This window comes from Thermoascus crustaceus (genome assembly GCF_041956765.1).
Source record: "Thermoascus crustaceus strain CBS 181.67 unplaced genomic scaffold VTN00scaffold_1, whole genome shotgun sequence".
Classification (NCBI taxonomy): Eukaryota; Fungi; Ascomycota; class Eurotiomycetes; order Eurotiales; family Thermoascaceae; genus Thermoascus; species Thermoascus crustaceus.
The window spans coordinates 885,391-910,159 of NW_027192527.1; the positions used below are offsets into that span (position 1 = coordinate 885,391).

The 24,769-nt window shown below is 51.0% G+C and overlaps 8 protein-coding genes across 8 annotated transcripts; 4 read left to right on the forward strand and 4 right to left on the reverse strand.

The window, feature by feature from the left end:
• Positions 1–51: 51 nt before the first annotated feature.
• Positions 52–4,431, reverse strand: VTN00DRAFT_312 (uncharacterized protein; the record flags this gene model as incomplete). The annotated part of the gene is made up of 6 exons (XM_069429402.1): positions 52–552; positions 608–787; positions 845–1,032; positions 1,086–1,368; positions 1,418–3,944; positions 4,199–4,431. The coding sequence occupies 6 exons, from the start codon at positions 4,429–4,431 to the stop codon at positions 52–54; spliced, it is 3,912 nt and encodes a 1,303-aa protein (XP_069291020.1).
• Positions 4,432–5,550: 1,119 nt separating this feature from the next.
• On the reverse strand, positions 5,551–8,112 carry VTN00DRAFT_313 (uncharacterized protein; the record flags this gene model as incomplete). Its single annotated transcript, XM_069429413.1, has 5 exons — positions 5,551–5,635; positions 5,691–7,334; positions 7,392–7,877; positions 7,944–8,012; positions 8,090–8,112. The coding sequence occupies 5 exons, from the start codon at positions 8,110–8,112 to the stop codon at positions 5,551–5,553; spliced, it is 2,307 nt and encodes a 768-aa protein (XP_069291021.1).
• A 586-nt stretch (positions 8,113–8,698) lies between these two features.
• VTN00DRAFT_314 (uncharacterized protein) lies at positions 8,699–10,954 on the forward strand (the record flags this gene model as incomplete). Its single annotated transcript, XM_069429424.1, has 4 exons — positions 8,699–8,725; positions 8,797–8,923; positions 8,986–9,051; positions 9,156–10,954. The coding sequence occupies 4 exons, from the start codon at positions 8,699–8,701 to the stop codon at positions 10,952–10,954; spliced, it is 2,019 nt and encodes a 672-aa protein (XP_069291022.1).
• A 26-nt stretch (positions 10,955–10,980) lies between these two features.
• On the reverse strand, positions 10,981–11,464 carry VTN00DRAFT_315 (uncharacterized protein; the record flags this gene model as incomplete). The annotated part of the gene is made up of 2 exons (XM_069429435.1): positions 10,981–11,275; positions 11,373–11,464. The coding sequence occupies 2 exons, from the start codon at positions 11,462–11,464 to the stop codon at positions 10,981–10,983; spliced, it is 387 nt and encodes a 128-aa protein (XP_069291023.1).
• A 1,763-nt stretch (positions 11,465–13,227) lies between these two features.
• On the forward strand, positions 13,228–14,575 carry VTN00DRAFT_316 (uncharacterized protein; the record flags this gene model as incomplete). The annotated part of the gene is made up of 2 exons (XM_069429446.1): positions 13,228–13,614; positions 13,664–14,575. 2 exons carry the CDS (start codon positions 13,228–13,230, stop codon positions 14,573–14,575), a joined length of 1,299 nt encoding a protein of 432 aa, XP_069291024.1.
• A 682-nt stretch (positions 14,576–15,257) lies between these two features.
• Positions 15,258–17,155, reverse strand: VTN00DRAFT_317 (uncharacterized protein; the record flags this gene model as incomplete). The annotated part of the gene is made up of 3 exons (XM_069429457.1): positions 15,258–16,129; positions 16,723–16,884; positions 17,065–17,155. 3 exons carry the CDS (start codon positions 17,153–17,155, stop codon positions 15,258–15,260), a joined length of 1,125 nt encoding a protein of 374 aa, XP_069291025.1.
• A 1,365-nt stretch (positions 17,156–18,520) lies between these two features.
• On the forward strand, positions 18,521–20,852 carry VTN00DRAFT_318 (uncharacterized protein; the record flags this gene model as incomplete). Its single annotated transcript, XM_069429468.1, has 5 exons — positions 18,521–18,957; positions 19,022–19,047; positions 19,102–19,497; positions 19,551–20,695; positions 20,763–20,852. The coding sequence occupies 5 exons, from the start codon at positions 18,521–18,523 to the stop codon at positions 20,850–20,852; spliced, it is 2,094 nt and encodes a 697-aa protein (XP_069291026.1).
• A 1,918-nt stretch (positions 20,853–22,770) lies between these two features.
• Positions 22,771–23,081, forward strand: VTN00DRAFT_319 (uncharacterized protein; the record flags this gene model as incomplete). Its single annotated transcript, XM_069429479.1, has 2 exons — positions 22,771–22,784; positions 22,880–23,081. The coding sequence occupies 2 exons, from the start codon at positions 22,771–22,773 to the stop codon at positions 23,079–23,081; spliced, it is 216 nt and encodes a 71-aa protein (XP_069291027.1).
• Positions 23,082–24,769: the final 1,688 nt, after the last annotated feature.

Here is a 24,769-nt window from a genome sequence, read left to right on the forward strand (position 1 = left end):
TCTGTATTTAATATATGCTTCAGAGACTCTACAAGTTCGCTGATATCTTCCCTACATATACAGGGACGCCGCAAAGATAACATCTCTCTTGATCATCTCCTGTGCCTGCTGCATCTTGGCATATAGAGACGGATCTCCCACCAGCTTCGCCGCGTTCTTCACCTCTCTGCAGGTCTCATCCAGACGAGTGATAACGCGCACAATGGTTCCTTCCATCACATCCGTCAGATCCGTTATACGGTTGAAGGACATACCCCTGGCCCATTCATAGACAACCTCAACCAGGCTGAAGCGCGGTTTGACGGCAAAGTCGTTGGCGTCCTCGCTGGAAAGGATGACCTGATGCTGGATCTGATAGTCGTTAACTTTGTCTGAGATCCTGATGATTGCCTCCTTGCCCCTTTCAAGTCGAGGAGTCAAGGTCGGCACATGCTCCGTCTTCTCCTCGAAGACAAAGGCGGAGAGCAGCGCGACGATCTCCTCGGGTTCGTATTCCGCAAGGACATTTTCAAGGATCAGTTCCGTCAGAACTAGTTCGTCTGCAGAGTGAATCTACCAAAACGGTCAGAGTCGTCCAGGATGGTATTCCAAGATTAGCCTGACTTACCTCGCACGCAACCTTTCCTTTCAATTGCACTCTGCACTCCTCGTCGATAAATCCGAGATCTTTCAACACCTGGATCCGCTGTTCGTAATCTGGGAGAAGTTGGAGATTTTGGTCTGACATCAGCTGCTTCAATTGAGAAATATTTTCCTTGACCTGCCATTCATCATGTTGCATCTCGAACTGTCGGGCGTCAGCATAGGAAGGACTAGTTACTTAGTCAGGATTTGCAGCACTTACGTGTTTTAGGAAGTTCGGACAGCTTAGGCATTGACATGACTGTGCGAGGGCTGCCTGGGCTTGCCTCCTATCGAGTATATCCCTAACTTGTAGCTCTTTGACCCGAGCCCAGTCCAGCTCATCCCAAACTGGGCTCGTCCAGGATGAGCACAGCTTGGATAGCTCCTTGTCTGCAAACTTGACCGCTTCTGTAGCTGGCTTTAGCTCAGTTCGTCGTCGCTGCAGTTATTTTTCCACTAACCTTTCTTGATGTTCAGATACCATATCGGACCTCCTATCTTCACCATCGTGTTCGTGACGCACTCAACGTCCGTAAGCGGTATTCTACACGTTTTTAGAGTCATATCGGCGGAACGAGTCGGAAGAGGTCTAAATAGATGCCGATATGCTGGAAGGAATGGAAGGATATCGCTTGGTTCACGCTTGGTGCTCAATGTGCCGATTTCAAGAACCTGAATGTTAGGGGTCGCGTTCGCTCCTCCAACTCCTTCACGGACGATAATACCGGCTGTTCGAATGCCGTCCTGTGCCTGATTAGCGAACGCTAGACATAGTATCGGTAGCAGGTCCTACCTTGCGGTACACCACAAGTCGCTTGGGCATGAACAGACGTCTTCCGACGGGTGAAGCGAGAAGCCCGATATGGAGTTCAGAAGTTAGCCTTTGATACTCGATGGCCGCTTGATGACAGGTCTCCAGATCCACGTCACATATGCTGCAAGGTTCGCGCTTAATCTTTGCAAGACTAGCCTCCGACAGCTGAACTTGCTTTTCGTGCTCTGGCAGCAGTGCTTGGGTAGCATTTTCGCTAAAACTGCGTTTGATCATCTCCTCTATTTTGAGAGCCTCCACGCGTAGAAGATTCAAAATCATGTTGTAGGTCAACCTGAACTGCGAGCGGAGTTTCGTCGGGTCTCCAAGGATCATTCGCCTTAAGGCTCCTGCTGGCGGTGCCTCGTCTCTACCAATCGCGACAATGATAACGTAGCCGACGGTATCAAGGCCTCTTCGTCCAGCTCGACCGGCCATCTGAGTGTATTCACCAGGCAGGAGATCTCTGAATCCCCTTCCGTCATGTTTGCGGAATCCAGAAAACACGACCGTTCGAGTTGGCAGGTTAAGCCCCATGGCGAATGTCTCCGTAGCAAAAAGAACCTTGACCAGCGTCCTCGCAAAGAGAATTTCAACGATCTCCTTTACGATAGGCAAAAGTCCACCGTGATGCACAGCGATACCCCTGCTCAGAAGCTCACGAATCCGAAGAATTTGAGGGAGCACTCTGTCCTCTGGCTTCAGCCGAGTGAGAGACTTCTCGACTATCATATGTATCGTGCTCTTTTCCGAAGCAGTGCAAAAGTCCTGGTTCGATAGCGAGTCGGCATTCTCCTCGCATCTCTTCTTAGAGAAGACAAATATGCACGCTGGCAACAGATTCTCCTTGCGAAGATGCTGGACGAGATGAACCCATACATTGCGATCTTGCGCAGCAGTGGTTCTTCCACCTCCGCGGCCTGTACGTGCAATATTGCCAACTCCTCGAGTTGCCGGTTGCCCTCTGCCTCTCTGCTGCGCACCGCCGCGTTGGTTTCCGCCGCGTTGATTTGCGCCGGCACGCTGTGGCCCTCCCTGAGGTGCTTGTCCTCGTCCTCTTCCTTGAGGGCCACCTCTCTGGGCCGCTTGGGATTGAGCCTGTGCTTCTGCTGCCTTCTGTGCCTTAATCTTATCTCTACCAGACAAGATATCATCTGCCTCCTTCCAACCTTTTTCGATAAATCGCTTATTCGAATCGACGATCTTGTGCATGCCTTTACCCGCCCAAAGGTAGTGCTCGAGTGGAACAGGACGTTTCGCGGTTGAAATAACATATATATTCTTCTTCTTTGTGCGGCCGACCCATGACGCGAATTCATAGGTATTAGGCACTGTGGCAGAAAGAAGAATCAGCGTCACATGCTCCGGAAGCATAATGATAACCTCTTCCCAGACCACGCCTCGTTCCATATCATTGACGTAGTGCACTTCATCGAAGATCACGAACTCAACATCTCTGATCAGGTCTGCTCCTCTATAAAGCATGCTCCGAAGGATCTCCGTGGTCATAATCAGGCAACTTGCCTCGGGATTTATCTGAACATCACCCGTCAGAATTCCGACATCCTCAAATGTATTCCGGAAATCTCGGAATTTCTGATTGCTCAACGCCTTGATAGGAGACGTATAGATAGCCTTCGTCATATGTTTGGCAGCCAACGCGATAGCATATTCTGCCACGACTGTCTTTCCAGCGGATGTATGCGCTGCAACAAAGACCGAATCGCCATTCTCAAGATGGTAGACGGCCTCTTTCTGGAATGTATCCAGTTCAAAGGGCCACTCTCGGGCCATATCTGGAACAAGATCATGGAAGTTCGTGATCTCCTTATTGACATCGACAACATGTGCCCATTCCTTTCCGCCCTTCTTTGCCGCTGCCGGAACTAACTGCCCGCGTGGCTCGAGAGCCGGGAATTCTACAGGAAGAAGGGAGTCAATGTCTTCCTCTTCTTCGTCGCTGACCTGCTCCTCTTCCTCGGCCTCCAACTTCTTTTCGCCATAAGCCGGCTTTTCGCTTGTATCAGGGCCAATACCGGCTTCCTCCTGCTCAAGCGTGTCTTCTACTTCCCGGTCATCTTCTTCGGCCTCCTTGGACTTGGCCTTCTCAAACTTCAAGCCTCTGGAGAATCCGGGAGGGATTTGCAAGAGGCCATCTTCGGTGCCAAAGTTGATAATCCGATCGAGCCCAGACGGCTTACCCCCAGGTCGCTGGTGTTCTGGCGCGGCTGCCCCTGACTCCATCTCCGCAATAGCCTCGACGCCATCCAGACCACCTGGGGCAAAAGGGAAAAATCCCGCGGCTCCTCTAACAAAATCCGCACGACCTGCCGGTCGTCGGAGTAGAGAAGTCGAGTTCTTGGCCGTCGCGCTGCCAGCAGGGACGGTGACTTCATGGTAGCCAGTAACCCGTCCTTCCAGTCCTTCACGAGTGAACCGGATAATGGTACGGGTCTGGGTGGGGGCTATCTCAAAAAGATCTGTATAGTCCGTTGGCACGTCCCACCTCCTATACACGATGTGAGAAACCTGTCTATTCAAAATGGGGAAACAAAAGAGATGAAAGAAAAGAAGGTGCAAAGAGTAGAAGATTACATTTGCATAAGCGAAAACAGTCAAGGGTCATTTGCAAGTTCTTTTCTATTAGACAGTATTCAAGCAGAAGCCTCCTCGAAAATAAGTTGCAAGGTTAAGACACCGGGGGAAGTGGATAAAACATAACATGCTCGTATAATTAGAAGAAGTAAAGGAGATGGAACTAACCTCTGCAGTCGGTTCAGCCATTCCGGACTGAATCGCGGCGACGGTGTCAAAAACTCTCTCTCCAGCTCCGCTTTTAGATCTTCCACATCCTGACGAGCCCTCTTCCGTGGCCTCAACTTCTCCTGGGTTCCTCTCTCTTCCTCTTCAATCCGAGCATCGATATCGGTGGCGTCGAGACCGTCGACACCCAGCCGAAGTTGCGTGAAGGCCGAGCTGAGTGTGTCGGCCGTCATGCCTGGAGAGTGGGGCAAAGTGCTATGTGTTCTGGACTTGGGCACGTTATCGAGTAACAAATGGCAAAAGTGAAAAAGGATAGCTCACTATGTTTCAGTATGTAGTCGTTATATCGCTATAGTTCTGTTGTGGTGGGCTGATGCAACGATCGACTTGTACTGCACACTAGGTTCGCCCACGGCCCGACCGGATTGTATCAGCACAGTGGTGAAGTCGGGAAGGGTGAGTACTTGATCACCGCCTTGTGTCGGTTAACTACCAAGCTTCCAGCCAATGCGGGCAGCGTCAACTGGCACCAACAGTAACTAAATTGTGGACTAAAGGACGTGGATAATAAATATAGTGACTGTAGGTCATTCTATACACGGTGGCGACATGAGGCGAGGATGTCCTTCAACACCACACACAGGTTTCGTGGTTGTCCGCCAGTCCTGACAATAAACTCTTGTGGAATCCACAACCACCATCCAAACATAGAAGATATATTAGCGTAAATCTATGATTTGCATTGCTCTCTTGTTCTATTATTGGAATAAGATTACCCGCACCGTCTCCAATTCACCATTGACAAAATTAGAATTTGAGGTTGGGAAAGTTAGGTAGTTATATTTTTTAGATCCAGCCATGAACTATCTACTGTGAAATGGACGGGTAGGTACCACGAACAAGATCGAGGGTATACGTACGACAATAAATTTGATTTGAGGACAATGTTTATTTCCTAAAGTTCAAAACTTTGTGCATCGCTGACATGAGTACATGACCTTTTTTTAAAACTAAGGATTCCCAGTAGAGATTCTCGATTACTGTGGATAAAATGCCAAAACGCCGCCAGAAATTCATGCGAAAAAAGTGAGGACCAAGGGAAAATAGCTAGTTACACAGTCCCCTGCAGAAAAAGAGACGCCCAAATGCAGAAATTTGATGAGTGGTATCGTCAAAAGCTTTCATTGAGCCTAGCAAGGTGCGTTTCCCGTCGCCAAAAAGAGCAACCAGTATGTATAGAGATGTCATGATGAGGAAAAGACAAAATAAGTCGAGGTCGTTCCATCATTAATAAGAACCCTCGGTATGACGTGCTACGAAACGAAGAATAGGACACTCAAACCTGCTCGTGTTCAACGATATGAGAATACTGGGAAGGTTTTCCGATCCTGGACATTGATCTGGTACTCGAAGATACCGTCCACAGTACCTATATACCTATAAAGACAGTTAGTTGACGGATTCCTGGTCTCCGGAGGAATTTAACGCTTACAATGTTCTCCCGTCTGCACCCCAACCGACACCAGCCGTTCCCCCGGGCTCTTGATCCCTGTGTGCATGTCCAAGGTTACGGTCTGGAAGGTCATTGAGGATACTTCTGATCCATCTCGGTGATCGATCAAAGCCCAGAAAGTGCTGTCGATATCGTTGATCTCGAACATGTGTCTCATTAATCATCTGACGCTGCCGCCGGAGGCGCTCCGCAGCCACATTTGCCCGTACCTCTGCATTCAGCATGCGTGACTCTGATGCGGCGTCCGGCCGCTCCGAGCGTCGTGGAATTGAGCTCGACCGCTGTGATCTCTGGCGGGAACCTGCTGCCGGCAAGGAGGGATCGATGAACGTACGCGCAGCACTGATGGTCTCATGTGAACGGTCCTCTGCAGCTTCAGCATTTGCCGTAAGTGTGCCCGGATCAGCTGCACGAGACGGGTTCTCCGACGAAGTGGATTGCATGTCTGATGGCGAGGCAGTCCAGCTTAGCGTAATTGTCGGTCGCAGTTCGGAGTTAGAAGCACCCATCTCCGATATCTGATTATTCGTTCCCTGATTGCCCTGAGACGGGACAACGGAGCTCTGACGCCTTGGCTGCAGGCTTCGGTCTGTTGGGTTCATTCGCCCCAAATAGCCCTCACGGAAAACTTCGTGAAGTGCATCACTGTATCGAAAAGGAGAAGTAGAGGATCGATTCGTTCCTTCTGCAGAACCTTGAGCTCGCGAGCGCGATCTAGAGCGGGCATGAACATTCATCCTCAGCGGCCGCTCATTCAGTCCTTCCTCAAGGCGTGAAGTCCATCGTGCAGTGTTCAAAAACTCTACGATCTGTCTCTCCCTCTCGGTGAGATCTTGTATTAAGCTCTCGCGTAGAGATTGACGATCCGAGCTCCCTGCATTCGGCTCATTCGATGATCCTTCGATGATATCGAGCATTGCTCGTTGCATAGCATCCATATCATCACCCGACCGAGGAAAATTACCACCCTCGGAATCCGAACCAGATTCTCCAGCAGCGGCAGAGCTGGTGATACTCTCTGTGCGGACTTCCTGTAAACCAGGCTCGTTCATATCCAGCGTTAGAATTTGCCTGCGCGAAAATGCCTGACGGACATCTGCGACCCCGGCCCTGCCGTGGTCTTCAATCCAAACTAGAAGATCCCACGGTTCAGGAGAGAAGGTCATGCATCGTACCGCACCGCCATCGAAATATGATCTGGAAGATCGAAACAGGCACAAGGTTGGATTTTGGTCTTCTTCATCTGTCGATTCACGAATGGTCTTGACGTCGAATATGGTTATGATCCCGGACTGTGAACCAACAGCACAAAGATGGCTGGAAGGGGAGAAGGCAATAGTGAAGCAACATCCGTCATCGAACCGCGGGCTAATCTCTAGTTCGATGCAACGGAGCAATGTCCAGTCCCATCCTGTTAGCTTCTTCCTAGTCTCGGTGAAAGCGACCGTGTTTTCCGGATTACGTGTGATTCCATAGAAGTATGCTCGGTTCTCATCGCCTACTGCAGCAAGGACCTTGGAGTCGGGGGAGATGATGGCATAGTTCATGCAGGTCCGATGATGTATAACCTTGAGGACCTTTGAACGGGTCAATGAATAGACCGTAACCGTATGGTCGTTATTGCTATCGGAACAGTTAGTACCTGGCGTGAGCGGCAGCAGCCAACAGACAAGTTCGTACCTGAGAATTGCGGCGTCCTCATCTGCCAAACGCTCGCCATCGCCCGGTAAGCGGTGGATGGTGACAGAGTTGACGATGCTGCCCCCGAACTTTTGGAGCTGAACTTCCGGCTGTGGCAGCTGTCTTCGACTCGGGTTACGCGCTCCACCTAGCTCCTCGCTCGATGCCCAAGGCGAGGAATCCCTTGAAGCTGGTTCAAGATCGATCGGTAGAGCACTGTCCACATCCGCCCTCCGGGGACCCGATGTGTCATGGCGCACACGCTCGCTGCGGTCAGCGATCCTGATGAAGGCGCATTCGCCATTATCAGATCCCCCAACACCGATCCATCCGTGACCAGCGGCAAGACACTTCGGTTCAAACGGTATAAGCGCTAGACTCTCACGTTTCTGCGACGAGATGTGAATCGCGTATATGACTCTATCGACAGCGACATAGATCCTGTCTGGATCGGCGGTACTTATGTAGTGGCGAAGTTGTTGGTGGCTATATGCCGATTGATTTGCGTCAGTACCTCTGTAGCGCAGGACGTACGAAAGGGAAGATACTGACAAATTCGGAATCTTAAATGGAAAGAAGCGTCGCTTTGTAGGGAGGATCAGAGAGTCAGTAGGACGATGTCTAAATCCCCAAGCAGGAGCAAAGCGTCAGCAGATGGACAACACGAAAGCATGCAGGATGGTCGGAGTAGGACTAACAGGAGTGCCGAGTCAAACGTCATGGTCAACAGCGCCTTTAGCGCGGATGCAACATTGTTAGGATGATTAAAAGTGAGTATAAAGTGTGCAAATGAGGAAAGATACAACTAGACGGGTAGCAGATGGGGTGTGTTGTCAAGGTGCTAATAATGAAAGTAGTGAATAGCTGCTTTGGGACTGCCTGTCGCACTGCTCCAGATAGTCAAGTGAGGCCGGCCGGGCTTGGTGAGCAGCCCATGACGGCAGAACGCCGCCGAGAGAGGCGATTTGACAGAGCGATACAGCGATACGCAGCCAGCTGTCCGGCGTGTTTGCGGCGGCGAATACCAGGGCCTTACCGTACCGTACCGGACATGCCAGCAGAAGCTGCTACGGCGGCCGACAGCGACCACATGCACACTGTTCCACCGAGTTCGACGGGCCGGCGCTAAGTGAAATTTTGACTGACTTCATCGTCCCTCTTTCTTCCTCTCCATCTTTCACTCCAAACTACATCCGTCATCTCCCTCTCCCGTCTCTCAACCTCCTTCTCTTCCCTGCTTCTTTCCTTCATTTGGACACAGCAGGAGATTCTTTTGTTTGTCTATTAGTCGTTTTAATCCTCACACAATGCTCTCCTCCCGCATCTCCCGCGCGGTAAGTTCTTCCCGATGCGAAGCCTTTCTTCGCATGTTGCAAGCAAGCTGACTTTTTTTTTGCTTTCACAGCTCCCGCGCACTGCTACCCTCGCTCGTTCACCTGCCTTTAGAGTCCCTGGCACTTCCTTCCGGAGATGGAACTCGACCGAGGGTGGTGAAGAGAAGGTCAAGGGTCATGTCATCGGTATCGATCTGGGTAAGTGACAAGAAAAGATTTTCTCCGCTTCCGGACTTTGGCTAATAATGTCACTACTTCAGGTACCACCAACTCTGCCGTCGCCGTGATGGAGGGCAAGTCTCCCAAGATCATTGAGAACGCTGAAGGTATGTGAAAAATTTTTAGCTTCCAAGCCGGCAGACTCCGGGGTTCAATCGCATGCTATTATCTCGGAGATGCTTGATTCGATCCGCTAACATCTTCTGTACAGGTGCCCGAACGACGCCATCGGTCGTTGCATTCGCTCAGGATGGCGAGAGACTAGTTGGTATTGCCGCCAAGCGTCAGGCCGTCGTGAACCCGGAGAACACTCTGTTCGCCACGAAGCGTCTCATCGGACGCAAGTTCACCGACCCCGAGGTTCAGCGTGATCTGAAGGAGGTCCCATACAAGATTGTTCAGCACACCAACGGCGATGCCTGGGTTGAGGCTCGCGGCCAGAAGTACTCGCCAGCCCAGATTGGTGGTTTCATCCTGCAGAAGATGAAGGAGACCGCTGAGAACTACCTGAGCAAGCCTGTCAAGAACGGTGTCGTTACTGTTCCTGCCTACTTCAACGACTCTCAGCGTCAGGCCACCAAGGACGCCGGTCAGATTGCCGGTCTCAATGTCCTCCGTGTCGTCAACGAGCCCACTGCTGCTGCTCTGGCCTACGGTCTTGAGAAGGAGAGCGACCGTGTGATTGCTGTGTACGACCTTGGTGGTGGTACTTTCGATATCTCCATCCTCGAGATCCAGAAGGGTGTCTTCGAGGTTAAGTCCACTAACGGTGACACTCACCTGGGTGGTGAGGACTTCGACATTAGCCTTGTCCGCCACATCGTCCAGCAATTCAAGAAGGAGTCCGGCATTGACCTCTCCAACGACCGCATGGCCATCCAGCGTATCCGTGAGGCTGCTGAGAAGGCCAAGATTGAGCTTTCTTCTTCGCTCCAGACCGAAATCAACCTGCCCTTCATCACTGCTGACGCCTCCGGTGCTAAGCACATCAACTCTAAGATGACCCGTGCTCAGCTGGAGGGTCTGGTTGAGCCTCTTATCAACCGCACCTACGAGCCCGTCCGCAAGGCCCTTAAGGACGCCAACCTCCAGGCCAAGGACATCCAGGATGTTATCCTGGTCGGTGGTATGACCCGTATGCCTAAGGTCGGCGAGTCGGTCAAGAGCATCTTCGGTCGCGACCCGGCCAAATCTGTTAACCCCGACGAGGCTGTTGCCATTGGTGCTGCCATCCAGGGTGCCGTCCTTGCCGGTGAGGTGACAGACGTCCTGCTGCTTGATGTCACCCCTCTGTCTCTCGGTATTGAGACCCTCGGTGGTGTCTTCACCCGTCTGATCAACCGCAACACCACTATCCCTACCAAGAAGTCCCAGACCTTCTCTACCGCCGCTGACTTCCAGACGGCTGTCGAGATCAAGGTCTACCAGGGTGAGCGTGAGCTTGTCAGGGACAACAAGCTGCTTGGAAACTTCCAGCTTGTTGGTATCCCCCCGGCTCACCGTGGTGTTCCTCAGATTGAGGTTACCTTCGACATTGACGCCGACTCCATCGTCCACGTCCACGCCAAGGACAAGTCCACTGGCAAGGACCAGTCCATCACCATTGCTTCTGGCTCTGGTCTCTCGGATGCTGAGATTCAGGCCATGGTTGACGACGCTGAGAAGTATGGTGCTCAGGACAAGGAGCGCAAGGCTGCCATCGAGGCTGCCAACCGTGCCGACAGCGTCCTGAATGACACCGAGAAGGCTCTTAAGGAGTTCGAGGACCGCCTGGACAAGACTGAGGCTGACCAGATCCGCGAGAAGATCTCCAGCCTCCGTGAGTTCGTCGCCAAGAGCCAGTCTGGCGAGGGCACCGCCACTGCTGAGGAGCTTAAGCAGAAGACCGACGAGCTCCAGACTGCTAGCCTGACCCTCTTCGACAAGATGCACAAGGCTCGCCAGGAGAGCAGCCAGCAGCAGCCTGGTGACTCCGCCCAGCAGGGTGGTGAGGGCGAGAAGAAGGCTTAAATGCATTGATTGGATCTATCAGGGTCTTAAAAAATGAAAAGCCTTTTTTCTCCCCTTGTATTTGTCATGTATCTTTCACGATTTAAGAGATTTCTCCATTCTTCGTTATGTCGCACGCATGATCTGTACACATACTGGTTCCCCTTTGGGCGCTCTTGTCTTGGGTGTGTCGGTGTTTTATTATGCGCTTCGACCTTCTCAACTTTTTCTTCATATTGTTTTTCCGGTATGGTCAACCCGTGGGGCTTCGGGTGAGCGCTCTTCATGTTGCAGGGCAGTAGGAATATACCGGATGGGTGCAGAAACAGTCTATCAATGTAACTAATGACACATTACGGTCACGAACCACTCAACAGAAGTGGGCTGGCTACGGGGCATGTGATAATAGAAAATAGGAAAATTCTCCTCTCGACCAAACCTGGGCTCAGATCTAATGATGGAGTAAGCTTTGCTAATAAATAAGTCCCTACTGTACTGCGTACAAGTAAAGTGAGTAAGCGCGCCTTGCATGCGAGTCGTTGCTGAAAGGGGTTAAGCACGGGTCAATAATTGTGCGTCAGTCAGGTGCATACTGGAATTGCACTATACATAACACAGATCGACTACTGTACCCGCTGACGTGTGCGTTGATTAGAAAATTTTATGCTGCCCACTGGCGTTGCCCACAATTCACTAGTTTGTCATACCTGCTGATTAACTTTAGTTGTAGAATGTGATTAACGACGGGGCGGGCGAATCAGCGGCGAGCGGCGATACGCCATAGAATACTAAAAGCCCGCCATCCACAGACTGTGTTGATAACTTCCTCGGTTAGGCGAATAGGCAGGACGGGCAAGTGTTGGCAGACAGCGCCATCGCTTCAAAATCAGACAGAGAGCAGAGGGGGGAGGGACGGTGTGATACGGCATGCAAAACAGGATTCTGAGCCATTGCTGGGCCCGGGATTCGTCGATCCGGGCGCAATACGCTTTTGCGGGCGGGCAGGGAAAAGAGACCAGCGGCCATTAAAAGCATGATATTATGACAGTCGCTTTAATAATTTCTTTATCGGCAACGCACAGCTCCGGCCAATCCCCACAGTAGGCTGAACTGAGTTTGAAAGTCAACACGGAGGGGCGCGCGGAGCCAGTTGGGCGTCTCGCTCACTTTCCTGATGGAGATGGTATCCCTTGGCTAACACCGTGGCAAGACTGGAGAGTTGCGACGGCTCCTGACGTCCAAAATCAATAATAAATTGGATTCGGATAGCCAAACCGACTTGCCATGTCGGCTGCGCCCGCCCATTCGCCGCTCACACTGCGCTTTCCAAGGAATTCCATTCAGAGTCCCCACCGCTTGTCATTTTCTCACATCTCTGCCCCTTCCTGTGGTTCCATCTTGTTTTGTAGTTGACTCTAGTGAGGGTTTGATGCAACCCACTTCTGCACCACGTACGCTGTACATTGACTTCGCAGCTATCTACGCGCCTTATAATAGTCTCATCGGTGCCACAATAATCACTCCATGCTGCCGGTGCCAATCACGAACTTCTGCTCAAAACAAGTCCAAGGAAGGGCACGCATAGCTCATTTTTTTCCTTTTTTTTTTAATCAGTGGTGGGGGTACCCGTGTGACAAAGCAGATCCTCTTAAAAGTACGGCCGTTTTTCTTTCGAGTCACCGACAAGTCTAAAAAGTCTCTGCATTTTTCTTCTGACCCCAGAACTACACTTGGCTCTGGAGCTAGTGCGGTGACAGTGCGGATCGCATCCATGGACTGTTGGCCTCAGGTTGCCGCAACGTCAAACGAGAATCAGTAGTGGACACATCTGGTCTTTTTTACTAGGCCCTTGAAGTTTCTTCTCTTTCTTCTTCTTTCTCTCCTCTTTTCTATTTATTCCTTGCCAAGGGGTGCCTGTGGCCTTTCACAGTCCGTACTCGAAATCTTGCGTGGGAGCGCGCTCATTTCAGATACATTGGAAAGGGTCGAGTCCACAAGCAACGTCCGGTCACGCTTGATTTCTATTTTCTCCAACTGCATCCAACGTCCCAAGGACATCCTTGACAGTAAGTCATCAGTGCGCCTTTTGTTTGTCAGACCTCCCGTACCACCTTGTTATGGCGTGATTTTGTCATTTCTTTTCTACATCTCGTCGTCGTCGTTGTCTGGTTTCTTCTCTGCATGCTCATTGCAAGACCACTTTCAAGTTATTACTTCGCTCTTTTTTTCTCAATGCCACTGGAAATATGTACAAGGGTAATCACTAAATGTCTAAAATCATAGTCTCATCCGTCATGACGGCCGCTGCTGCGTCCGTCGGCCCATCTGTCTCTGACAATGGACTTAATGGTGTATCTCATGGTCATGTTACAATGAACATGCCACGTTTCCACCCAATCGCAATGAACCCTAACACATCAGGACCCCCTCCTCCAGATCCCATGATGCAAGCTCAATATCGCCCTTACCCCGTCATGGAACACGGACCGCCTTCTGGGCCTCCCGGACCTCATGGGCCCCCGCCAGTTCCCACGCAGCTGGAGCAGATCGAGGCCCGCTTGCGACAGTTGGAGCATGAAGATGCTGCTCGTATGGCTGCCCGTAGCCAGCAACTCGCGATACGCAAGCGCGAAGACGAAGAGTTTCGTAGAGTCACTGAATGCGCTGAAGCTGAGGAAGAGGTAAGAGCTTCGCACCCTTTTTCAAACGCATGACCTAACCTTTGTGTAGGAATTACGTAGGCAAAGAAAAAGACTGAAGCGAGAATCCATGGGCCTCGTTTACAACTCATCAATTGATTCTCCTCCTCGTGCCACACCACCTCGTCGTCTGTCAGAGACAAACGCGGCTACCACTCTGGCTTTTTTCAAACAACAGAGCCCACCAGAACCTCTTCCGGCGCCACCACCTCCTGTCATTCATGACCCTAATGCTGGTGGTCCTGTTAGAAAGAAGCAAAAGTACACTATCAAGAATGTGGAGGCTTGGGGTGAGCGCCATGGACGCCCAGCGGCCCATGATCCTTCTGGCCGTGCTCTGTGGAAGCGACCCTCGGATGGTGCCTTGGTGTATCTCAGTTGCCCTGCGCCAGGGTGCAGAAAGTCTGACTTCCTCACACTCCACGGCTTCATGTGCCACCTCACGAAAAAGCACAAGGACAGAAGTCTTGGAAGCCAATCCCGGGCCTTGGACCTTTGCGGCATTGTATATGACCCGAATGCTCCTCTTCCTCACAGCACCAATGTCCACCGCGCCTCCACAGAAGACAGCCGCTCAGCAGAAGGTTATCAACAAGAGCTGGAGTACTCTTCCGGCTCGGAGGATGAAGAAAATCAGGAGAGCCCATACCCTATCAAGAAAGAAGAGCCAATCAGCAACATTCAGGCCACCCAACAGGGGCCCCCAAGTCCCGTGAACGCTGAACGGTCTCCACGGACGAACGGCTCGACCAAACAGACAATCTCCTCTATCATTGACGCTAATCCTGAGCCTGAGTCTCGGAAATCCACTCCTCCTGCAGAGGTATCGAAAGTTGAATCTCAGACAGCTTCCGTGAATGGAACGTCGGAACGCACTGGATCGCAGGAGTCGGGCAAACAGGACGATGCTAAAAACTCAAACGAACCCGCTGCCATTGAGTAGATCTACCTATTTCCTTTGCTCTTTTAACGCTACGAGTCTGTCCTCTTTCCTGTCGTCCATCATGACCTATTCCCTCTCACTTGTGATTGTCCCATTTGCAGGTCTTCTTTCTAATACCCCTTGCCTATATTATGGGTGGCCTTCTGTGCTTTTATTTCCGTTTCACTTGTTTCTTCCATGAGCATTGTCAATCTGATATTACGTCTGTTGACTGCATAGCATATTACGTCGTATGTGGCTTTCTTGATGTGTTCTTGTCATCGGCGCGGCTGTCTCATCACTTATTTCCGCCTAATTCTTTTCCCTATGAATTATTAGAGTCGGTTGCATTACATTGAATCCTTATGCTTGATGCTTGTTTTCACGTCTTTCATCATCTTTATGTTACTCCTTAGCCTGAGGCGGTATTCTCTGAAGATATTTTTCTCCCGCTTATTATTTCCTTTTCCCTTCCTGGCAGTGGTATTGAGAGGAGTCAGTTCTAAATGGAAATGGAGGCCGTAATCCAAGTTCCCATATAATAATTTCTGCTCTCACACTTCCTTGGCAGGGATGACAACTGACATCACTAGACGGCTTAGCTAGAGGCTAGGTTAGGAGGTACATTTGCATGGAAAAAATTTTTTTTCTTTCTTCTGGATCTCTTTCTCCATCCCATCCCTCCTGGAATGAAATGCTCCAGTCATGAAGCATCTTCCCTCAACACAAGCAGATGCGCCAAATACCCCGTCCCCAACTTCAACTTGTCCCCCAGCACCTCGTCGCTCACCCGCCAGACCCGAAACTCCGTCAACGCCTCACGCAGCCACGCCTCGAAGACGTCCGGCGACCGCTGCTGCTGCGCGATGATGCAGACTGTCGGTTTACACCGCGTCTCCGTCTCTGGTGGTGATGCCGGGTCGTACGCAGGCCGTAGACGGCAGATGTCAGCGCAGGTGCGGACGAAGGAGCCCACGAGGGCCTCGTTGTAGATGCAGTCGCAGGAGATGAGGAGGTCGAAGCCGACGTCCTCCTCGTCATCTTCAGATTCAGGTGATTTTCTATCCGCTTCGTGGTGATGATGCCTTGCTTTTGCTTTGTTCCGGGCCTTGACCTCGCTGACTGTCTGTTTCAGCGACGCGGGAGCGTCGAGCTCCCAGTCGAGGGCTGTGAATGTGATGTTGTACGGTCTGTCACCGTCGTCGTGGCCATCGCCGTGACCTTGGCCGTGGTCGTTTCTGCCATGTCTTCCGCGCGGCGATGGCTTCACCCCGCGCTGCTGCTGCTTCTTCCCTTGACGACCGCCATGACGAGAATGATGATACGCCACCTCAGCGTTCTCGTCCAGATTCTTCCTCAGCAACTTATGCACGTACTCCTGGTCCGTGGCGATGTAGTGTCCTACGGACGGCGCCAGGGCCAAGGCGACGAGACCGGATATCCCACATCCGAGCTCGACGACCGTGGATGCGGGGGTGAGGATGGATGAGGTCCAGAAGGGGTTAGGGTTGGAGTTTTTAGTGGTGGTTTTTGAGGAGATCCATTCTGCGAAGAGGGGGGTGATTTTCCAGAGGACTGCCGTGGGTTAGAGTTTGTGGTTAGTAATTTGTTTGGCATGTAGAAAAGGGATTGTTCGTATAGATAGAGAGAGAGGAGGGGAAGGTCAATAATGAGGCCAATTGCTCCAGATTGCAGGTCTGGCTGTCAAGTCTGTCGACTCTGGTCACAACCCTTCCATGCAGCCTATTGCTCCCGTGTCCATCCATATGTGCTCCGCGAGTAGATCCCTTCTGGCCGGGCTCGGACCGCAAGTTCCCCAGGCAGAACAGATGAACCGTGGAGTACGGGGAACGGACCGAGGATGGATTGGCAATGGCGGGGAAGCACTGGGAAACTAAATTAGGTTGCCATATCTTTCGTCACCCCTCCCCTGCTGCCTACTGTCTTGGCAGATTGCTATTTTATACTCATGCGATTTTGGAGCTATTGGAGGGTACCAAGGTATCATGATAGGCCACAGACCCTAGACAAAGCCAGCCCAGATTGCAATATAGCAAAAGCGGCAAGCTAAATGGCTTGAACAGGACGGGGTGCCAAAAGATATGACAACCTAGTGTGGAGGACATGTGGTTAAGTGAAAAAAAGAAAAAAAAACCGGATGATCGTACCTGCACCGGTGGTTCCCCCCGCACGGGAGGATGACAGTAGCGTTGGAGATTGGTGAATGGTGAAATCCTGTTCGCCGATGGACACGTCGAGCGTGGAGGCGCGCGAGTCGACGAAGCCTAGGTTTCTGGAGGGGATTTCTTGGGAGAAGAGGAGGAAGGATTCTATATATTTCCATCATATGAAGTAGGTTTTAGTTTTCTACATTTTCTTTTTTTTATTCTCGTTCATAGGGTTCTACGTACCTAGGTAACGGAACTGTTGGCATGAAGTTTATGGATAGATGAGGGGTAGATAAGATGAAAAAAAATTTTTTAGTTTTCAGATTTCTTGATCATACATACCCTCCTCGACATCTTCGACCTCGTGGCCAATGGCCGCGAGGAACTCGTCAAACTTCATCATTATCCCAGCCTTATCGTGTAACGTTGACATCCAGCCAGGCAGCGCAGGGTCTCTCGGTCACGTTCATGGTTTCTTTCTTTCTACAGTGTATACTTCCGGATCTGATATTCAATAAACTCTGCATTAAGTCAATATATGAATAGGAATAAAGGAGAGAGCGCAGATAGGACGCAAACGTCGAGCTACCGCTATGCATGTAAAACAAAGCCGTCACAGTCACAGCAAAGAAAAAACGCATAGATAAAGCGCCTCGCGGGGGACTGCATCACTGACCGGGCAAGGGTCTTGCCTTGGACAGACCGGGGGAAGGGAAATTTTGGTTTTTTGAATTTTTCCGGTTGGGGGGTTGGCAGTGCTTACAGTATGATTTGATTTCGGAATTCCAAGAGTTTCTTGCCTAGCAGGCAGAAAAAAAGTTTAGTTAGGTACTCCGCAGATGCGCACTGTGTAGACACAGCGAACGGGCCTCAGGTTGTTAAAAAGATCAGACGATGGTGCCGGTTGGCAACGAGAGGAAGGTTTCGTATGTTGGGCCTTGGCCCCAACAAAACCGAAACGGTTTTAACTATTGCTTACGAGAAGCACGAGTTCGGATACGATCTGGCATGGCTACTTGTGCTTTTCTCTTCTTAGCTGCTATATAATAGTAAATAAAATATTGCAGGCTAATAAGTATCGACTGCATGTTTTATGTGCTCCAGAGATCAATGGTCCCTGGAACGATTTCAGCGGCGGCGGCATGGCTGGTCGAGGTCGCGGCCGGTGATGCTTCTATGGGGGTCTGGGGCGTAGCTGGCTTAGCGGAGCTGCTGCCCAATAGCCGCGGGCGGCGCAGGAAAGCTCCCAGGCGCTGCACGCGAGTTGAAACAAAACAGCAGCCGGGATGATGGCTGGAGAGGCCCATAAGAGGTGTCTGCAGCATGCCAGCTGTTGCTCTCATCTCTGCGTCTTCTTAGTTTAACCGGCATCGTAGGTTTTTTTTTGTGCAGCTTTTGGCGCGCGGTGCCTCCAGCCACAGTCGGGTCGTGCGCTGCTGAACTCCCGCTGACTTCATACCTTTAACTTGGCCTAGCTTCTGTTTGGGTCCTGGTCTCCTCCCTCCGCTGTGACTTCCTCTGGACCTCTCTGCGAGCACCGTCTGGCCCAGCTGGATCTCTTCAAGAGCCCCCTTTGTGCTCAGTAATCTCTCAAGTCTCTCTCTGTCCGACGATCTTTGGTCGTCGTCATCTCCCTGTCGTATGCTCTCGCCTTGTTGTTGCACTGCCCGTTCCTGCTCCGGCAACTGCTGATCAACACATCCCCCAAAAGTTACAGACCTAGAAGCTACCTGTCCTCCCCGCCCTACTTGGCCTTTTCCCTAGCATTTAGAAGATAACCCGTACCGGCTCCGTCAACATGTCCAAGGACGGCGTCCTCTACCCTCGCATGGTCAAGAAGCCTCCATTCAGCGTGGAGGCTTCGGGCTATACTCCCGTCGAAGGAGAGACCGTCCCCCGTCGGCATCCTGCGGCCAAGGACCAGCTGATCGAGCGACCCGCTCCCGACGTCGCGACGACGTACGATATCCTCAGACGCGGAGCGCTCAAGTTCGGGAACGCCAAGGCCGTCGGAACCCGTCGCCTGATCCGCACCCACGTCGAGAACAAGAAGGTCAAGAAGGTCATCGATGGCGTCGAGCAGCAGGTCGACCGGAAATGGACCTACTTCGAACTGAGCGGCTACACCTACAAGAGCTTCATCGAGTACGAGCAGCTCGCCCTCCAGCTGGGCTGTGGGTTGAGGAAGCTCGGGCTCGAGAAGGACAGCAGGATCCATCTCTATGGCGCGACGAGGTACGCAGCACGAGATGTAAGACCTATGTAGTGGTGAATTCGAAGGCTGACTTGACCTGTACAGTGCGCATTGGCTGGCCATGTCACACGGTTGGTTTGCCCTGGCCCTTCTGGTAATTGGATGCGAGCTGATGGATTGAATAGGAGCTGCCTCTCAATCCATTGTCATCGTCACCGCGTACGACACCCTAGGTGAAGAGGGACTGAGGCACTCTCTGGTCCAGACAGAGAGCACTGCGATCTTCCTTGACCCCAACCTGATCCCGTCCCTCGCACACGTCCTGAAGGACGCCCAATCCATCAAATATGTCATCTACAACACGGACATCGAAGCCAAGAAGGAGGACCTCGACAACCTGAGGGCCAACTTTGACTACCTTACCGTCCTCAGCATTGAGGAGCTGAGGAAGCTCGGTGAAGAGAACCCGGTCGACCCGGTTCCTCCCACTCCGGAGGATCTGTGCTGCATTATGTACACCTCCGGAACCACCGGTCCGCCCAAGGGAGTGCCATTGACTCAGAAGAATGTCATTGCGGCCAGTAAGTCGAGAGTATCGCTTCTCTGTGTGCGCTGTTGCTGACGTTCTTCGTAGCTGCCGGCGTGAACAGGATCGTGGGAGAATACATCAGCCCTGCGGATGGTCTGCTTACCTACCTTCCCCAGGCTCACATCCTCGAGTTCATGTTTGAGAACCTGTGTCTGTTCTGGGGTGGTACCATGGGCTACGGCAACCCCAAGACCCTCTCTGAGAACTCGGTCCGTAACTGCAAGGGCGATATCCGTGAGTTTAGACCAACCATTCTCGTTGGTGTCCCAGCCGTCTGGGAAACCGTGAAAAAGGGCGTCCTGAACCAGCTGAACAAGAACAACATCTTGGTCAAGAGCATGTTCTGGGGTGCAATGTCCGCAAAAAGCTTCCTGTTGTCTTCCGGTCTCCCCGGTGCCTATGTTGGTGCTGATATCCTTGATGCTGTGGTGTTCAGGAAGCTCAAGGAGGCCACTGGTGGTCGACTCCGAATCATGATGAACGGTGGTGGCCCCATCTCTAAGGACACCCAGAAGTTCCTGTCCTACGCTATTGCTCCTATGATCAGCGGTTATGGATTGACTGAGACTTCCGCTATGGGTGCCCTGAACGACCCGATGGCGTGGAACCCGGATGCTCTGGGTGATATACCTGCTTCGATAGAGGTCAAGCTGGTCGACTTTGCAGACGCAGGTTATTTCACGAAGAATGACCCTCCGCAGGGTGAGATCTATATCCGTGGTGCCAGCGTCACTAGCGCCTACTGGCAAAATGAAGAGGAGACGAAGAGCGCGTTCAGCGAGGACGGCTGGTTCATGACGGGTGATATTGGAGAGTTCGACAAGTTCGGACATCTCAAGATTATCGACCGCAAGAAGAACCTGGTCAAGACGCTCAATGGCGAATACATCGCTCTTGAGAAGCTTGAATCGGTCTACCGCTCTTCCCCCGTCGTTGCAAACATCTGTGTCTACGCAGCGGAGGATCAGAACAAACCAGTTGCTATCATCGTCCCCGTGGAAGCGCAGCTTCATAAGCTTGCTCGGGAGAATGGAATCAAGGACGACAGCCTCGAGAACCTTGTCCACAATGAGGATCTCAAGTCGATTGTTCTGAAGGAACTCCAGCAGGCCGGCAAGGCTGGTGGTCTCCGGGGCATTGAGATCGTTGATGGTGTTGTCATGTCTGACGAGGAGTGGAACCCGCAGAACGTGAGTAATTCTAGCGTAAATCTCATCTTTTTATTTGATTTTTGTGACTAACCATTTTCTCGGATAGGGCTTCACGACTGCCGCACAGAAACTCCAGCGCAAGAAGATTGTCTCCCACTTCAAGAAGGATATCGACCGTGCGTATGGTAAGGCCTAAGCCGGAAGCTACCAGCTTTTCGAATGTATTTGCTGCACCGCAAATATTGCAGATGAAACTCTTTTTAACCGCAGATTATGTCCATGTATCAGCCTAAAAAGTTTCTTGGCTGCTATGGTTCTGCGTCTTCCACGGACGTCACGAGGAGGATATGAAAAATGGGTTGATGCAAGAATGCTCGATCACTCTTGCTCGATCTGACGATGAACTCATGACTATGTTTGTCGTCCTAGTATTTACTTCTGGCTTGATTCCATGTTTGAATTCATAATTAACAGTCAGCTCTCTTTTCTTCCGGCGAGTCCTTTCTGTTACTGCGCTTCTATTAATGCGTAGATGAGTATGTCGCGAGCAGGCAAATAATGTGAATCTATAATCATTCGTCCTTCTGTGGGAATGTAGACCTCGGTTTTCTAATAGAATCTGAGTACCGCGTAGATTAACCAAGACGTGTGTCTTGTGCCGGTACTATATTTTCCTACAGGGGAGATGTCCATGTAAATAAGAAAAAGCCTAATAATGATATCCTTTCTACTGCATACTAAGGCTTGGCTATCCCGATACCCAAACCCGCTCCTTCTTCAGAATGAAAAAATTAACTTCTGACCTATCATTATCACGTCATTATCAACTGCGAAAGCTTGTATTGTATATCATAGTGTGGGATGTATGTGACAATGTGTGTATATCTCCCTAGATAGGTTAGGTCAGGTTGAGCTAGGTAAGTAGGTAAGTTAGGGTAAGTTAGGGTAAGTTAGGGTAAGTTAGGGTAAGTTAGGTATCTACCTGTCATCTACCTGTCTGTTGCCCATCGAAGGCGGACTTGACTGTCTGACTGTAATATTCATGTATGCTTGTTCATCTCTTTCTCTTTGAGGGTCTTCAGCCCTTCTAATGATCGATTCCACGAGAACAAAGAGAACAAATTTGTTGATATGTAAATTCTAGGGGGGAACAGCTTTTGTGAAATGAAGATGGATGATCACTTGCTGCGAGTTGATGTTTGGGTGTGAGAGAGAAAGAGGAAGGTACCTATCTAGTGTTAGTGTTATTGTCAGGATATAAGGTATTGTAAGAAATAGTTTAGGTAGATACATTTTTTTTGAGTCTTCTCTTAATTAAAAAATGAAACAGAGGATATTTTGTGAAGAAGATTGTGTAGGTACAATACTAAGATACCTACTATCAGTTTAGGTAGGTAGGCAGGTAGGGAAGGCAACATAACATAGAAATGTACAGTGTTCTGCTTCTGATGCTGCAATTGTTCTCATTGTGATTCAGAAAAAAAGGGGAGACATTCTGGGATTCAATTGTTCAATCCATCCCCCTGCGCGGCATGTGTAGAATATAAGGTAGTTAATGGTAGTGCGGAATATACTACCTGTTTTTACAACTCCAGGTAGCCTCTGGTAGTTTGGACATCAGTGGAGAATAAGATAGTATGTACATTCCATGTACATACATGAGCTGGAAGTAGCGCCTGGGCACCAGATAGGGTAATACTAGACAATAATGTGCATGGTGTGGACAGATGGTGAAAAATAGGACAAGGACTATTGTGGATCAGGACCAGGACGATGGAAAATAAACATGGGAATAAGTACTCAATTCTGCGAGAATTAAGACACTTTCCAATATGCCTGTGAAGAAAGTATTTCACTACTGGGTAACAAATTCTAAAGTCAACGACCATAAGGAGACAAGATGGGAGAGGATGAGAATGCGGGCAGTACGGGAGTCTTCCGCATTAGGATGAACTCGGTACTGTTCCAAGCGGGGAAAGCTATCCTGTAGATCCCCACGGGCAGCTGAACTCGCGCCAAGAATTACCTTCTCCAACATCCAACTCCCGCCCATAACAACTACCACCTTCGTTTTTTCATCGTTGCCGCACCGGCCGCTTGTTTGCTTGGATCCAATGTCACTCTGGAGGTAAGTAATCCACGTCCCCCCCAGCACGGTATCATCTTACATACGTACGGAAGTAACATGAAACCTAACTGAACCCCGCCATGTATTGTCTACAGCTCCTACCGCGCTCTGTCCCCCAAAACCCGGCTCCTCTTCGGCCTGGGCCTCATGACCTGGGCCGGGATCGGGATATGGACGTCACCTCATGTCGAAGATGCTCTGGGAATGGTGCCAACGAAGCAGGAGCAGGAGGAACTGGAGCGGAAGCTGACCGTCCGCATCTCCAGCGTGGATAGGGAACAAGGACAGAGAAGCTGAGCTGGATTGAGTAAATCGAACGGCTCGGATGAGAAACCGAAACCAACAAATATCGCAAGGCAAGGCAAGCAGATCTGAGTCTATTGAACAGTAAGGGGGGCTGTGTATTCTTGTGAAGGCTCTGAGGTGGGATAGTTAGGTAGCGTTCTCTAGCTACCTAGGTCTGGGTCTAGGTCTATGTTTAGGTCTGGGCATGGAGTGGGATTTTCAAGGGAATTTTGAAGCGAGGACAAGGCACCAAGACGATGAATGAAGGAAAAGGACGCTTGACGTGAAGCAGGTAGGAAGGGGATCGAAGAGGGGGAAGCGAGTCAGTGAGTGGCTTGGATTGCGGGATGCAAGTGCAAGCCAGCGAGCTAGAGCTTTTTTTTCTCCGGTGAGACACAAAGCTCAGGGCGACCCGCCGTCGTGGAACAGAACAACTTTCGATGCATATTTATAGCAAAAACGGATCCATGCAGTGTTAACCAAGTCAAAAAAGAGGGTGTCTGTGGCGGAGCTTAAGTTCTGGAAAGAGATTCAAACATCATAGGTTACGGGGCCTGATGGGAAAATGGGCCGAGCGTTGGAAAGGTTATCTGGTCAACCGCAGCCTGCCGCAGCAGCAGTCAAGCTATGATGCATATACGATAAAATGATTTTCGTGGTGATGCAACTTGCATCCTCCTGCCTGGAGATGGACCTCCAGTGATGGAGGGTTGTCCGGGGATCCCTTATTTTGGCCTGCAGCGGGCGCAATCTCACAACCCAGGCGTCGGCCTGCTGAGTGCAGTGATTCGACAGAGCTCTATAGGAAGGATCTTGGCTACCGTCCGTCGGGCGTGCATATTGATATGCGCTTATCCCTGTTGTCGCTGTGATCTGCCGCCGTGAGACATCCCCTTCGAAGCTCGGATCGGATGCAACAACGGTCGTGAACGATATATGGACTGTGCTGCGCATCTTGCTTGCGTCACCGGGTTGTTTGAACAACCGTGCGGTGCTCGCTGCTCGCTGCCTTCAACCATATGCAGCCCAAGCTACCCAGGTATACTTTACGCGAAGCTGCCCAGTGCCAGCATATGCTTCGACGAGCCTTTCTTTGCCTTCGACTGTTTTTGCCCTTGTGTAACTCCATCGTCCCGGGAGACCTCGGTCTATCATGGTCTTTTTTTGCCTTTCATCACAGGCCGTCGGCTTCGATAGGCCTTGCGGGAGATGACCAACACACAGTGAAAGCTCGGGACGCCTCACGCACTCTTTCCAGAAAGCCGATTTGCTGCACTGACCCTTGGATGGTTGGCAACGGACCCCATGGAACAGCCCCGATTATTCGAGGAAGCGGGGACTTTCAGGAGTAACCCGAACAAGTTGGCCTTGCAGAAGGCACACGGCCTAGGATTGTTAAACGGTCGGAACTTACCGAGCGCTGGACGTGTCCTGGCCTGTCATGCATGCCTGGGGCTTTTCCCTTGCTCTCCGCATCCAGTTTCCTAACCTTAGCCCCCCGACGACTATAGATCCGTGCCCTATTGTCTCGCTGTAGTTGGCCTTGCTTCGCATACGGGAAGACACGTGCGTCGTGCTGCCGGAATCTCATTCCTTTCATGACAACTATGTCCTACCCGAAAGGGCTGCTGCAGCAGCTTGCTAGTCTTTTCGGCCGGAACCTGGAAAACGAGCACATGACGACTCTTATATCTCTTTCA